This window comes from Pogona vitticeps, chromosome 5, assembly GCF_051106095.1.
Source record: "Pogona vitticeps strain Pit_001003342236 chromosome 5, PviZW2.1, whole genome shotgun sequence".
NCBI lineage: Eukaryota > Metazoa > Chordata > Lepidosauria > Squamata > Agamidae > Pogona > Pogona vitticeps.
In genome coordinates this window covers 5,422,324-5,438,472 of record NC_135787.1, presented here as the reverse complement: position 1 = coordinate 5,438,472, position 16,149 = coordinate 5,422,324, and the positions used below count along the sequence as shown (strand labels likewise).

The 16,149-nt window shown below is 46.2% G+C and overlaps 1 protein-coding gene across 1 annotated transcript in view; it reads left to right on the top strand.

The window, feature by feature from the left end:
* ADRA1D (adrenoceptor alpha 1D) overlaps positions 1–15,862 on the top strand; it is a 59,138-nt gene extending 43,276 nt beyond the window's left edge. The window contains exon 2 of the mRNA XM_020806642.3: positions 12,499–15,862. Within this exon, the coding sequence (XP_020662301.3) occupies positions 12,499–13,079 (581 nt within the window). The 3' untranslated portion in view covers positions 13,080–15,862. The remainder of the gene's footprint in view (positions 1–12,498) is intronic.
* Positions 15,863–16,149: the final 287 nt, after the last annotated feature.

Below are 16,149 nucleotides of genomic sequence, written 5' to 3'. Positions count from 1 at the left end.
AATAGCTTGGACTTGGCAAATCAGGGTTGTTCTTTTGGCAGAAGACCGTGAAAAGGAGCAGTTTGGAAGCATGCTTAGTTAGCTGTTGCTTGACGTCTGGGAGAGCTGGCTCTCTCTGCCCCATGGCTCTCTCTGCCCCGTGGCTCACTCCCTTAGAGGGTTTCCATTGCCTCTGCTTGGATGTGGAAGGATTGGGATGTCACAAGGACCCACCCCCTGGTGTCACCTGTAGTTGCTTTTGAGTTAGCTAAAAGAGCAGGCAGGGAGGGAGGGAGGGAGGGAGGCAGGCAGGCAGGCAGGCAGGCAGGCAGGCAGGCAGGCAGGCAGGCAGGCAGGCAGGCAGGCAGGAAGGAAGGAAGGAAGGAAGGAAGGAAGGAAGGAAGGAAGGAAGGAAGGAAGGAAGGAAGGAAGGAAGGAAGGAAGGAAGGAAGGAAGGAAGGAAGGAAGGAAGGAAGGAAGGAAGGAAGGAAATGGGGCCATCATGGCCCAAGAAGAGGGTTGGCCTTCAAGTTGACTGTCATAATCCTTTAGACCAGTGGTTCCTAACCTTGGGTCTCCAGCAGTTCTTGGACTACAACTCCCAGAAGCCTTCACCACTAGCTGTGCTGGCCAGGACTGCTGTGAGACATAGTCCAAGACTCACCCAAGATGCACAGAAACAGGGCTGACATATTTCATTTTTGCCTCAGCCATCTCTGGCTTGCAGTTACCCAAGCCAGCAATAGCTCTTTTGAGAATAAATGGAGATGTCCCCTTGCACAAGCGCTAAGAGGGATTTCCCCTTTTGAAAATGGTGGGGAAAGAGGAGCAACTTGTGAAAGGGATGTCCCACGTGCCATTAGTAAGAAGCAGGATACTACTGGGTATATTTGCCCCCTGGGTTTTGGAGAGTTGTCCAGCCCTGCTCTAAGGCATTAGGTCCTGAAGATGTGGTATCAATAACCTGTGAGTTCATCATCATCATCATCATCATCATTTTAGAACTGCAGAACTAGAACACACCCTATGAATCATCAAGTCCAGTTAAGGAGGCCCAGTGGGGGAATCAAACTCCCAACCTCTGGCTTCGCAGCCAGGGACCTAAACCACTAAAATATCTAGCAGTTCAGTACAAATATCTCTGCAGTTTGGGGGTTGCCTGTCCCCAAATCTCCTCTGTATATGCCTAAGAGTTGGAGCACACTGACTTGGAGTCAGTCTCCAAGTTCACATTCTTGGAAAGGGAAGGAAAGGGAAGGAAAGGGAGAACCTGGAAGATGGGAAAACAAACAGAAAAACAAGTCCATCGAGGGAAATTCAGCTCTGCCATGTCCTCTCCCAAATCTCCAAGTAGATGGTGCTTTTGCCCTTTTATTCATTTGCCAGTAACACTTTGACCCCCAGCCCATCGCAGCTCACCCCACCCCTGCAGCCCAACACACCTTGTGCAAGCTCTGGCTGTTATTTAAAGCAGGAATGGGGAACCGATGGCCTTCTGCCAGTGGTTACTGGACTGCATCTCCCACCATTGGCCGCAGTGGCTGGGAAGGATGAACTTTGGAATCCAACAGCATCTTAAGGAGTGTGGAGTCCCCACCCTTTGACTGGGTGGCTCATGCCTTTTCAGGTGATATATTTTTGGACATTAACAAAGCCTTTTCTAGCATTTGGGCCAGGCTGAACGTATTGTAGGGGCGGAACCAGAGATTGTTTTGGACCACAACTCCCAGAATCCTCCAGACAACGGCCCAAAAAGCTCTGACCCAGAGAACCCTAGTCTGCTAAGAACTATCAGTTCCCCTGTCCTAAGACCAGGTGATGGATGGAGGGAGGGAGGGAGGGAGGGACGGACGGACGGAAGGATGGAAGGATGGACGGACAGACAGATAAATATTGATAGACAAAGTATTTATCCTTTCAGAAGCAATGAAGCATCATCCTCACTCTGAATTGGCTTTGTGACATCATCCCATAACCAGCTCTGATTGGTTCTGACTTGCCCTGATGTTATAAAGTTGATGATCATGTCCTTGATGGGTTGCCATTGTTCAGGGAAGAACAGACCAAGTAATAACAGAGAATACCAGGAAAAATTTCCTGTTAGAGCAGTAGGACAACAGAACAAATTTCCTTGGCAAGTGCTGAGTGCTCCAATGTTAGAGGCGTACAAGAGAAAATTAGACAACCACGTCAGATCTGCTTTGATTTGGATTCCTGCCCTGAGTAAGGGGTTGGACTCGATAGCCTAAGAGGCTCCCTTCTGACTTCATTATTCTATGATTCTATGAAACAGGGAAAAGCTGCCGCAAATAGCAAAACATAAACATAATCACAAGCTAAGGTACAGTAATTGACTTTGTCAGAGAGCAGTTTGGGTTCCCTGAAACTCTTTCCCCTTTCAGCCCAAAAATATTTCCAGGCAAAAATCCAGCAAAATCCTAACGAGAACATAAAAAGCTCGCTTTCTCTGTAGCACGTATGTTTGCCTTTGCTCATTCAGGAGAAATGCTTTAGCCGTCCAAGGCCATTGTGTGCGTCTCTTCCACTGGCCATAGAAAATTTCCATCATCATCCTTTGGGCATGTGAGGCAAGGATATGATGGTGACCACTTCTTGACTGGACAAGTCCAAATGTAATTCCTGTAACAACTTTGTTATCCTTCACATTTACACGGCACTTTTGAATATTCAAGGGATGGGGTGGCGCTGCAGGTTAAACCACAGAAGCCTCTGTGCTGCAGGGTCAGAAGACCAGCAGTCGTAAGATCGAATGCACGCGACGAAGTGAGCTCCCGTTGCTTGTCCCAGTTCCCGCCAACCTAGCCGTTCGAAAGCATGTAAAATGCGAGTAGATAAATAGGGACCACCTCGGTGGGAAGGTCATGGCGTTCCGTGTCTAGTTGTGCTGGCCACGTGACCACGGAAACAGTCTTCGGACAAACGCTGGCTCTATGGCTTGGAAAAGGGAATGAGCACCACACCCTCAAGTCAGACACAACTGGAAAATGTCAAGAGGAATCTTTACCTTTACCTTTGAATATTCAACGTCTTTCACATCCATATTTTTTACAAGTAGCCTGTGAGGTAGCTCAGTTTTATTATTAGACTCTGAACAAGTGCCAAGAAAACTGTGCCTAATCGTCATCATCATCTTAGAACTTCAGAGCTTGAAAGGATCCTATGGGTCATCACGTCTAGCCCCTGTCAAGGAGGTTCAAAGAAGAATTGAACTCCCAACCTTTGGCTCTGCAGCCAGGTACCTAAACCACTGAGCTATCCGGCAGTTGTTGCCTAAGGCCTTCGGGGAAAGTCATAACATGGGCGAAATCTGAACCAAGTACTCATTCTCTTAGCAACGTACAGGGCACCTTCTCTTTCTGCCTGCTCATCTCGTAAAACCATAAGGCTATAGAAGTTGAAAAAGATATGATGGTCTAAACCCCCAGCCAGTATAGGTTGTATCAATATTTATCTATTTTCTTACATTTATGGTTTACTATCTCTCCAAGGAACTCAGGACAGGCACATGATTCTCACTTCTGTCCCCTTTCCTTGAACTTTACAAAACCCTTGGAAAGGAGGTTACACTGTAAGACGGCGCTGAGCCTAAGATCGTTCATTAACCTTCAGTGTCTGAGTCATGATTTGAATGTGGGCTTCCTCTGTCCTAAACTGCCACTCTACACCACAGCAGGGAACCACCCTGATACTTTGGACTACAGGTACCATGATCCCTGGCCATTGCCCATGCTGGATGAGGCTGTTGGGGCATGACATCTGGAGGACCCAAGTTTCTCCATATCTGCTCTGCCTCCAAAGCTGCATCTTCTTCCAGATCTGACAGGCCACCACTCCATTATCCCATGCCAGCATGCGATGGGAAAGAATCTTGACTTCATACAACATCATACCATGAGTATAACACTGAGCAAATGGCTCTATGGCAGACAGTGTTGTGTCTTTATTACTCAACTGAAACCACAGAGCATATGGACCATTTCACAGTAGTGCAGCATCAAGATCAAGGCTGGACATGTTCTGTACTAGAAGGTGGCAGACGGCACTCCGTTAGCCTCTGATGAGTGCCATCTGCTTTTCCAGCTACCAGGCCAACTTCAGCATTGTCTCTCAGCTAGAAAAACACACACACACACACACACACACACACATACACACACACACGGACACACGCCGACGTACGCCCACCAAGAAATGGAGGCAATCAAGAGAAGGACCATGCTTCTATGTCAATGCTGCTGTTGCAATTTCTTTCTTGTGTCACGCATATTTAGAGACTCAGAGCAAAGTGGCCTGAGCAAAACAGAACTTGAGTAATGTGGAAATAAATAAATTGTCACAAGAAATAGCATCAAGAAAAGAAATGCAATTTAGCTAAGAGGAGAGGCATTCCTCTCGGGCTGCTTAAAGGAAGGACACAGAAAGGCAAACTAAGTTTCGTGACCTTGCGGTCGGTAGCCTTGCTCAGAGGGCAGCTGAATAGGAGGGAAAAAGAGCATCAGGAAGGGGGAGATCCAACCAAAAGCATCTCAGCATATTCCATGATGTATAACACTTGCAGATATGTTGTGGCTATGTGATTATTCATATCTGTGGCATTTGACCTGTAGCACATAGAGTTGCCAAGAGAGACATCATGAAATGTGCAAGCAGGTCTGAACCAAATGCACATCATGGCTTGGACATAACACTTCAAGAAGGTTCTCTATAAGTCTCGAGAAATCTTGAATTGACCCCTGGGGTCACTTGTAGCCCCTAACCTCCACTATTTTAGGGGGTACAAGGTGTGTAGGCATCCTTCAGTCTGGAGAGAGGATGGTAACATGCTCTGTATGGAGGACTTGGAACAACATCTAGTGTGGATGAGAAGGCCAATACGAGAGTGACCATCCCACACTGAAGATAAAGACAATCTGTCCCCTGTCCAGCTCCCTGATTTTGCTGCTTTCGGGACTGCCTCTTTGCCTCAGCCTGCTGGATGAGTGTCTCTTCAAAATGGGAGAGGCTGTGATGCACTGCGTGCCTCCAGGCTGAATGCTCAGAGGTCAAGATTTCCCATCTGTCGAGGTCCATTCCTAAGGCCTTCAGATCCCGCTTGCAGATAATCCTTGTATCGCAGCTGTGGTCTCCCTCTGGGGCGATTTCCCTGCACTAAATCTCCATACAGGAGATCTTTTGGCTAAAGATCATTCTGCCATTCTCACAACATGCCCGAACCAACGTAGACGTCACTGTTTCAGTAATGTATACATGCGAAAAATTCCAGCTCATTCTAGGACTACTCTATTTAGAACTTTGTCCTACCAGGTGATACCAGAGGCAACGCATATGGAAGGTGTTCAGCTTCCTCTCCCGCCATGCACAAAGGGTCTAGGACTTACTGCAGGACAGGAGTGTGCTCAGGACACAGGCTCTATAAACCTGGATCTTGGTCTGTGCCGTCTGATTAAGCCATACTCTCTTTGTGAGTCTAGAGAACATGGTAGCTGCTTTGCCAATGCGTTTATCCAGATATATGGTTTCCTGCATTGAGCAGGGGGTTTAACTCAACGGCCTTTCCATCTCCGTGATTCTAGGAGTCTTGGATTCTATAGGACTGCTGATAGAGAAAGGTTGAACCTTTTTACTTTCTATGTATCCTCGAAGGCTGCTTTTTACTTCCCTTTTTTTCTGAGCTAAGCAACCCTGGCCACTCTTTCGCAATGAAACTTTTGACTTTTGAACAATTAACCTTTTGATTGACACTGACAAACATCCACTCAAAGCACAATGTAGCCCTTCTTGGTTGTTATGTGTAGTCAAGTCAGAATTGAGTTACAGAGGCCCTAATTGGGCGTTCAAAGTAAGTGAGATATTTAAGGAATGGTTTTTATCAGTTCTACCCACCTGCCCACCCCTTCCGGGAGTTTCCATGGCTGCGTAGGGATTCGAATCCAGGCCTCCTGAGTCCTAGTCCATTACTCTTATCCACTACACTACACAGAGGATGAGAACTTTACTTCCCATACTATAAACCAATCTTAATGCCCCCAAAAGGGGGGATATTTATATTTCTTCACCTAGTCCTATCTTGGCTGCTCATCCATGCTTCCTGCTTAGTTGCAGCAGCACCGGGGGGGGGAGCCATATGTGGTTCCTCTCCTACTCTTCCTTCATTTTTCTGTTTCACAAGAAATCTGTGCAATAGGCAAGGCTGAAATGGAACGACCCAGAGAGCTTTATGACAAAGCAGAGATTTGAATCTTGCTCTCCTTGTGTTGTGTCCAGCACTCTAACTGTGACACTAAGCTAGTTCATTTGCTCTGATGATTATGTTCTCCAGCACATCATGCTTCATCCCTCCATGATGTGCAAAATGTCAATTTCTGGGAGGTAGAACTTGGACTGGAGGAGCAATAAACAGAGGAAGTTACCCGATCAAAAAAATTTCCATCTTTCAATTTCCTATATAGAAGGCAGATCTTTAATTTAATTTATAATTCATCCACTGATTGAGTGATGTGTCCCCAGGACATACAGCATTTTTCACCGGTGTATAGTTACAGGTGCCTTCATCAGGTCATTACATTCCTTTTCCTTAAAAGTAACTTTCCAAGCTCTAAGAAAAAAAACGAGGACGGAAAAGCCATCGGGTCCTTGTGCAAAACCCAAAAGGAAGTGGAGTTGAGTGGCTTGCTCCTGTCATTAGATCATTGAAATCTTACAAATGGGCTAGTTTCTGATTCCTGGTGGACTCTACAGAAAGACAAATCCTCAGCATCCAGCTTGACTCTGCTGTCTTGGTTAAATTTAGTTCCAAAATGGATTATGCAACCTTTCAGAACCTGCTTCAGGTAGCAGGTTTCACCTCAAATGATGTAGATGCCACAGCCTTTCATAATCTTCATAAACAAAGCTCAGCAGCTCCTCCTGAAAGCTCGGAGAGAGTTATGAGAAAAACGCAGGAAACAAAAAGTGCAAGTGATTGGGAAGGAATACTGTATATATTTGATCCTTTGCTTGTTTTCTTGGCTCCCATCTTGCCTGAATCTAGAAAGCATGTAGCTAAAGAGTTCTTTGCAGATGACTCAGCTCAAATGAGAGAAGGTGGCCAAAATGCAGAAACATGTCGAAATCCTTGTTTTAGGGCTGTGCAGTGGACCAAACTGACAAGCCCCACAGGGAAGGATTTTATCCCTAGATTGATCGCACCTGGATCCTCCTGCAAGGTGTCTGTGGCCAATATTGCCATATCGTGCACACGAGAAGGATATTAAGCTCATTCCGCCGAGTGGGTAAGAAATCTCACTGGTCATGTTGCATCTACAGGACATCTTAATCTGCCCAAAAGCTGAGGCTGATCCAGAACAAAGGCCAGATTCTCTTTTGGTGAAAACTGATGGACTGCAGAGAGGTTGCTTTACGGATGAATGGTGCTCAGAAGAGCATCGCTCTGCGCACAGCGAGGTCTGCGGCTTGCAGCTGTGAGAGCATCCACTCCCTTTCGGAATGCTGAAGCAATCCATCAATGAGCTCTCCGATTCATAATGGCAAAGATACACACGCAGAGAAAGTCTCACACGGACTCCATTCGTCTGCAGAGCTGGAGAGGAAAGGAAGGGGTAAATCTCTGTGAGGCTATGGAAGAGGACATTTAAGTCTGTAAGCTTGCTATCAGTCTTTGCAAATGTTAGGCCGCTAGAATACTCTTAGATATTAATCGAAGGGCTGCAAAGCTTGAAGGAAGCCTGTAGACCATTGAATCCAGTCCCTGTCAAGGAGACACAGTGGGGATTTGAACTCCCAACCTCCAGAGCTATCTAGTAGTTCTTAGACCTGTTGAATGAGGTGTATTGGTGTGTTTAAATCAGGAGTAGAGGCCAGAGATCCATCCGAATGATCAAGATTTGCCATGCGCCCAGCAGGGCTCGATGCCCCGAGTTTTGAAAGAAGAAATGCACATTGCCAGCTAAAGAATAGGAGACATAAAGTAACTAAGTTCCAAGTTTAAACCTAACCAACTGTATTACTCATTAGGTAGGCATATGTAATGTTCTTGTTCTTGGCACAAGGGTCAACGGTTGACATGACTGGTTGGCTGCCAAGGCTTGTAGTCCAGAAGGACGGACCACAGCGCGTCCCTAAAGCTTCCCGGTTCCTGTTTTTAGCTAGAGCTTCTTTGAGTAAGTAAGCAAGGAGGGAGGAGAGGGGGGGGGGCAGCCTTGTTGTTGTGATGTGCCATCAAGTCTCCTCTACAACCCTACAAATGGGCCATCCCCCAATTGTCCTCCCCACAACTGCCCTTCTGAGCTCTTGTAAATTCAAGCCTGTGGCTTCCTTTAGGCAATCAATCCATCTATTCCAACTTATGGCAGAGTCAGGTTTTGTAGCTCAGTGGTTCTCAAACTGGGGGTCCCCGCATGTTCTTGGACTGCAGAAGCCTTCACCCCTTGCTGTGCTGGCCAGGATTTCTGGGAGTTGCAGTCCAAGAACATCTGGGAGACCCCAGGATGAGAACCCCTGTTCTGGCTGTAAAGTACTTAGATGTATTTTCCTTCTAGGGCTGCTGTGGGACGGCCACGCGGCTTGCCCTGGGCTACACGGGTGGCAGGGCATGGAACTACATTAGCGACATATGCTCTGGATGATCTCAGCTGGCCTCTCTTCCCCGACATGACACGAGGTGGAAACACTCAGGCCTGGCCCCTGGCTCAACAGTCAAGCACTATAACCCAGGGAGCAGTAATCTCCAATCTCTATTTTGTTGCATTCTCCGAAATCCATCTTCTTCCCACCCTTGTTTTGTATCAGGTTTTGCACATTGACCCTCTTCCCTTCCAAGCTTACACACATGGAACACGTGTTTTTTTCTGTATGCCATTTTATGCACTTTTTCCTGTTGACTCAAACTTTTTGTGGCATGCTTTTCAAAGATGTGCATGTCTGCTTGGGCACCTCTTTAAAGGGTATGATTTTTAAAAGGAGAAGCAAAAACCTAAATCTAATGCTTATGATTGCTTCTTGATAAATGGGAAACCGAAACATACACGCCTGCTGTTATTAATGGTTTCACAGGCTGTCAGTTTGACAAATTCATTTCTGAAACTTGGGTTCATGTGGATTTCTTTCCTGCTCCTGGCGTCACCCTCTCTGGATCTGGGCCGCACAAAGGACTGGCCCTAGAAAGAAAAGCAAGGAGATTCAAAGAGGTTCAGGGTCCCCTCTGGGTGATGGGTCCAGAGGTCTTCTGCCTTGGGCAGAGGGTGGGGTGGGCTAGAAGACCTCGAAGGTCCCTTCCAACCCTACAATGATTCTATGATGTCAGGCCCAAGTACCAAGAATCCACCCATCCTTCATCCAGAAATAATTAGCATTATGGGATGCCGACACTGTGTGTGACTGCTGGCACTGAGACCAGCAGGAGAGAGAGCCCTTCGTCGTCAAGAATCCCATGGCACCGCTCTGTCTTTAATACCCTCCTTCTTAGGCTCATTGGAAAGGGCAGCAGTGGGCAGCTGTGAGCCGCCATTTTACCTTTCCCACAATGCCCTGAATCAACGTTGCCAACAGGGGTATTATGGGAAAGCTTAACAATGGCAACTCAGTCCCAGGGCAGATGTCTGGGATGGTAAGCCCAGCTGGGAGGAGGAGGGCCTTGGATAGCCGACCCAAGATTTGGGTGGCCATTTGTTCTCTTTTAGGGTGGCCAGTTCTCTGTTTGATCATCCTCCTTTTGAAGTACAGTACAGAGATGATCCTCACTTGAACGGAAGAGTCCACAGACACGCAGACCACTTGAGCTCAGCCTTCCCCCCATGGGTGAGATGCAGTGCAGTGGGACCCCCTTATTCACAGGATCAGTATCTGCTGATTGACTTATCCGCAGTCTAAAAATATTATTTATTTATTTATTTATTTATTTATTTATTTATTTATTTATTTATTTATTTATTTATTTATTTATTTATTTAATTTCTATCCTGCCTATCTGGTCGGTTAAGACCACTCTAGGCGGCTGAATAAAATATATGGATGGATGCGTCCCTGCCTCATATTCCAAAATTGAAATCAGCCTCGTGTGGGTGTGGGTGTGGGTGTGTGTGTGAGAGAGAGAGGAATGGGAGAGGATGAAGGAGGGAGAAGACTTTTTCTCTTTTATTATTATTAAAGACCGCCATCCCCGACAACTCCCCAAGCTGTCGAAGGGGGTTGCAATCTGCAAAAGCTGGTGCCCAGTGGAATACATTCATCCTCTATCATGACCCAGGATGTTTCATATTTTTAGCTATTAAAAAGTTTACACAGCAAACGTGTTACTTTGGGGAATTAGGACAAGAGATGGGATATTCGTGTTCGTGTGTGGATACAAATATCCCAGACCCAAGTGACCGGGATCCCCAGTCCCGCCTCCCCAAACCAGTATGTATGCTGTTGCCTAATATGGCTGTGTTTTGTAGCTATGATGGTGTGATTTCTGAGATCTGCAACCGCTTGTAATATTGTGTGAAATTTCTTGATGTTGTTCCCAAAGCCCCGATGACTATGGGGAACACTGAGGTGTTTTTCATCCACAAGCGAGATGTTTCGATGGCCAAGTCTCTGTACCTTGTTAGTTTGTTTCCAATTCTTTATTTTCAACTCTGGCATCCACTGGAATGTCAATGTCAATGATCCAGACATTTCCTATGACTACAATGTCTGGTGTGTTCCGTTCAAGGTTAAGATCCACAAATCCTACAAGATCTTCACCTCATCGTCATCATCATTATTGGTCCAGGCAGCACTTCCCACCCAGCCTATACCTCTCCCAGACTGCACCAGCCCCTCCCAGTCACTTCTGATTTTACCAGGAAGCATTGTTCCTCTATAAATCAGAACAGACAATAAAGACTAGAGCTGGGTGGGGGGAGTCAGTGGTAGCTCAGCATCTGCTTTTACGCATGGAAGACTCCAAGTTCAGAAAACCAGAGCTGGAAGCATCCTTCGTAATCATCAATCAAGACAAGGGGAGGCAGCATGTAGTCCTTAGGTGACAAGATTGTTTCTGGCATCACTCTTCCTTGGTCTCCTCTTTTTCCAGCAAAATAAGGAATGACCAACCATTCCTGGAAGCCTCCGGGAGAGATGGATGGTCTTTTAAATACCCGAAATACTCATTTAAACCACACAAAATACTCATTTCAGAGGAAGGCAGCCAGGATGATTAGGGAACTCAAAACCAAGCCCTAGGAGGAAAGACTGAAAGAACTGGGCCTGTTTTGGCATGAGAAAAGAAGGCTGAGGGGAGATAGGATAGTACTGTATTCAAATCCTTGAAAGGTAGTCCTACAGAGGAGGGGCAGGATCTGTTCTCGATCTTCCCAGACTCCAGGACACGTAATAATGGGCTCAAGCGACAGGAAGCCAGACTTCAGTTGAATATCTGGGAAAACCTCTTAACTGTTAGAGCAGTACAACAAGGGAACCCATGACTTCAAGAGGTAGTGAATGCTCCAATACTAGAGGCATTCAAGAGAAAATTTAGACAACCACCTGGCAGATACCCTTTGATTTGGTTTCCTGCCTTGAGCAGGGGGGTTGGACTTGATGGCCTCAGAGGCCCCTTCCAACCGTCTTCACCACTAGCTGTGCCGGCCAAGATTTCTGGGAATTCTAGTCCGAGAATATTTGGGAACCACTCTTGTACTGAGTGTGATGCATACCTAGTCTCTCCCAATCTGGGGTACCACCTGCCATTATGTTAGTTCTTCTCTTAAAGAGCTCCATGTTCAGGTAGCGAGCACTTTATCTTTGTTTGGGTTGTTTTTAATCCCCCCCCCCTCACTATTCTTGTCTTTAGGATTTTGGTGGTTTCATACCCACCAAACTCCAATGCTCCCCTCCGAGCTGTTTTCCAGTCCCTTGGAAAGCGCCTGTTATTTACCCATAATACAAATTAACACCGCAGTCACGGAGTGTCATGATTCATCTAAAATTAAAAGACACTGGGGCTGACTCAGAAAGTTATTCTTAGTGTCCCCTTGGGCAGTAGCCATCCTGGCTCACTGGGAGTCCACGGGGGCCACCTGCTGGCAGAAAAGAGTCAGTGGCCCATTTGGGAAGCAGAGAGGACGGACCATCGCTGCCTGTCGTGTTTCATCACACCAAGTTCTGTAAAACTCGGCAGTTCTCTGAGGCACTCTTTTATGCAGGAGTAAAGTTATGGCTCCTTGAATGGCATTCTTCTCATTCATAATTTCTTGATCTTTATTCTCCTTGCCCGGTTGAATTGGTCACCCTCTGGATCCAAGAGATGCTTGCAATACATCCCATCTTTCACATTCTTCTACCTTGCTTTTTTTAAATGGTCACCTGTCTATGGTTTCATGCCATACACCAGGCCAAGAAAACACAGCAGGGCGTGTTCTCAAAACTAGCTTTAAATTTTGCTTTGCAGAGTACAGAGGTTGCCACCAGGAGAGGAGATGGGGAAGGTGGTTTGACCCAACCATCTCATTCTTACGTTCTTCTCTGTTTCTTCAGGTTCCTTCTTTCCTTCCGTGAAACCTGAGGGGATGCTCTTCAAGATCATCTTCTGGCTGGGGTACTTCAACAGCTGCGTGAACCCCATCATCTACCCTTGCTCGAGCAAAGAGTTCAAGAGAGCATTCATCCGTCTCCTGAAATGCCAGTGCCGCCGAAGGAGGAGACCCATCTGGAGGGTGTACGGCAACCACTGGCGAGGGGCCTCCATCAACGGCTCCACCCTCAATTCTGAGAGGGAGTCCCGGTCGAGGGTCTCCACGATCAACGGGTCGTTTATATTGAACTCCAGCGGCCTGGATATGGCCTCCGGTAGCAAGAGGAGAACTCTGAACTTGAAGAGGTGGAGAATATTCTCTCCGTTCCAAAAACCAACCACGCAGTTAAAAGAAAAAATGAACAGCCTCTCAAATAAGATCCGGGGAGGGTCCGTCAAAGGGGGAGCAGCGGCCTCGTACGAGACGGAGGTGGAGTCTGTCTCCATAGGGATACCTAATGAGTTCATGGAGTGTATTGATTATCCGATGTACGATGACTTGACAGACTCTGATTCCTGTGGGCTTAAAGAAACGGACATTTAATGCCAATGTGGATAACAACAACCCTTTGGGGGCCCTTTTCGTTTTTGTCTCTGTCTTAGCGTGTGGTTGGCTATCAAGGGTGGATGCAGTCCATATGTGAGATGGGTAGGCTGCCTAAGGTCAACAGAGACCATCGTTCAGTGACAGAACCTCTGGTTGTCACTCAGAAGACCTCATGGGCAAGCCCCAGCATCTCTAGTCAACGGAGTGTATCTGGTACCAAGATTGGGCAGGTACCTCCCTTTGCCTGAGACGTCTGAAACTATGTAAGATTCAGGGTAGACAGTGCTGAGCTAGGGGGACCGACTGTCTGACATGGTATGAACCAGCTTCTTGCATTCCATTGGGTTCAGTGAGTACAGCATCCTGAATTCCCGGGTGGGTCAATGAAGAGAAGGTGGCCAGAGTAGAGAGTGAAGGAATGAGGAAGACTTGATGCTCTAGTGGGTGTCTTGATGCCAATGGCAAATGTTCCTGTCTAACAGGTGGCACTAAGAAAATGCCAAGCGTGTGTACCAAAACGTTCAGAAATAAATTGTGCCATTTCATAGAAAGGTTTCGCTTAAACTCACCCAGGAGTCATGCTTTATTTTGAACTTCGTTCAAAAAAAAAACCTAGAATGACTTGTTTTTTTGATCCTATTCTGGTTTTGAGGCCACAGGGTAGTGCCGGGAAGGCGCAGAGAGACAATTAAGAGAGTTTGAATGAGGCTCGTCAGCCTTATAGAATGATAAAAATTAGAATTTAATGTGGCATCTCCATTTGATTCTTTGTTTGTTATTGTTGTTTTGATGGAGCAACCAGGACTGATATGGGATACTTCAAGAGATAGTCCCACTTGCCAACAACAGCGACCCTTCCTTTATGGGGTGGAGGGTCTCTCAATGTTTCGAAAATCCAAATGTTACTGTCATGGACAGTTTCCTTTTGTTCCAACCTTGGAAAAACAAAAATCCATTGAAAGAAGGACTAAAACATTCTTCCACTCAGGTGCCATCAAGCCGACAGCCTTGTCCTCATTCGGGCTAGGGGAGGCGCCCGAGTCGTCCACACAGAGGAAAGCTCAGTAGAAACCAGTACACACATCACAAAGAGAATGCAGAGACACCTCAATGACCTCACAACCTCATAGGAGTTCTAAGCTACCCAGTGTTTGCAATTGATTCGGGAAATGTGATAAATTTCCCTTTACTGCTGTGATAAATGCTACAGACAACTGGCTCTCTGTATGGCTTGCTCATGGTCGCAGTCTTTCTCAGCCTTGGGTCTCCAGAGGTTCTTGGACTACAACTCCCAGAGGCCTTCACCATGAGCTGCGCTGGCCAGGATTTCTGGGAATTGTAGTCTAAGAACATCTGGGGACCCAAGGTTGGGAACTGCCAGTATATGAGGTCCTGTGTGCTCACTCTATATCCTATTTATCATGAAATCCTACCTCCTTGTTCCAGTATGGACAGACAAAATTCACTTGGTGGAGAGATGGATACATTCTGCATTTGCACAGGGCCATTTCCCTGGGGCTCAGACTCTCAGCCTTCAAAAAGGGGTCTCGGGAACAAGGCTGACTCTGCGATTAACTTTTTGGTAGCAGATCTCGAGAGAAAGCTAGATCTCGGGAAACTCTAGATTCTAGTCTGAATTTTAGTTTGGGCTAAACCCCAGACCATATTTCCCAGCTGCAGACCGGGTTATGGTCCGAAGTTTAAAGGAGCCATCTAGTTCCTGTGAAGTTTGGACTAAAAGCCACAGTGTACTCTCTGTCCCTGTGGCATCGGAGTCACCCAGCACCCTCCGCTGATTCCACTTCTTCTTAGAAGAAGCCACCCTGTGCAGGACCGCTTGCCACGAGCCCTTGAAAAATGGGGTGAGGAGAAAAAAATGTCCCCACTGTCAAGGCTCAAGTACCTGAAATTGCAGTGAAGCCACTTGTTCAGTTATGCAGAAAGGGTTCACAGCATTCTGGTGTTTTTGAATAATAATAATAATAATAATAATAATAATAATAATAATAATAATAATAATAATAATAATAATAATAATAATAATAATAATAATAATAATAATAATAATAATAATAATAATAATAATAATAATAATAATAATAACAACTCAACGGTGGCCCTGTATTTAGGCTACAGATCAGAGTTGGAAAATATGGCTTAGCTAAATGAGAAACAGGGGCAACTGCAAAAAGTCAAGGCCATTCTGTCCTGGGAAAAGCAAAATTCTGAAACCTGTATATAATGAGAAAATGGACATCCTTTTTGCACATTTTGTACAATGAAGAGAGAGAAAGCTTTGCAGGCATCAGATTCCCATCCTTCCCTGACTGAGGGAAATCTTATTTAATCCCCGCTCTTCTCCATTTGCCAGCACGATTTTCAGGTGAATCTTTGTGGCCGTCAAGACTGGAGCGCTTGTTCTTTTTAGCAAAAGCTGAGGTCCTCGGGAAGCTTAATTTTTATGGCCATTACCCAGGTTCTCTGGCCAACACCGTCGTCGTGGGGTAAATGCATCCCTTCCCACTTAACAAAGGGATTTTTTTTAAAAAACAGAGGGAAGCAAATACATCCGACACTGAAATCATTTGCAAGCACTATCTCTTTGCAACAACCTTTGAGCTTGGTTCACACATATTTGAACTTGATGTATTTTAGACCCAGTTCATGTTATCAAGATCAGAACTGACACCAGCCAGGAAGGGGATCCTGGACAGTGTACCTTCCAGTGAACCTCCCTCCACCTCTATTGGTTTGCTTATTAAATTTCTTCCCTTTCATCATTCCTTGCATTCTTCCTTCCTTCTTGTGTTTTTACTGAAGAGGCAGGCATGGTGTGTCAAAAAACATCAGCCAAGGACAGGGATAGTGCCTGCCAGCACCCCTCCCATCCTTATCTGTGCCGTGCTTCGCATGTAAGTGTGTTCACCAACCTAGGATAAAAGCAAGAAGGGACAACTGAATGGCGGAACTGTCGAATAGGAAGAAATCGGAAGGGTCATCTGGCCCATCTCTCTGCCAATGCAAGAAAGCTACATCTAGAGCACCCCAAACGGAAGGCCAATCAGCC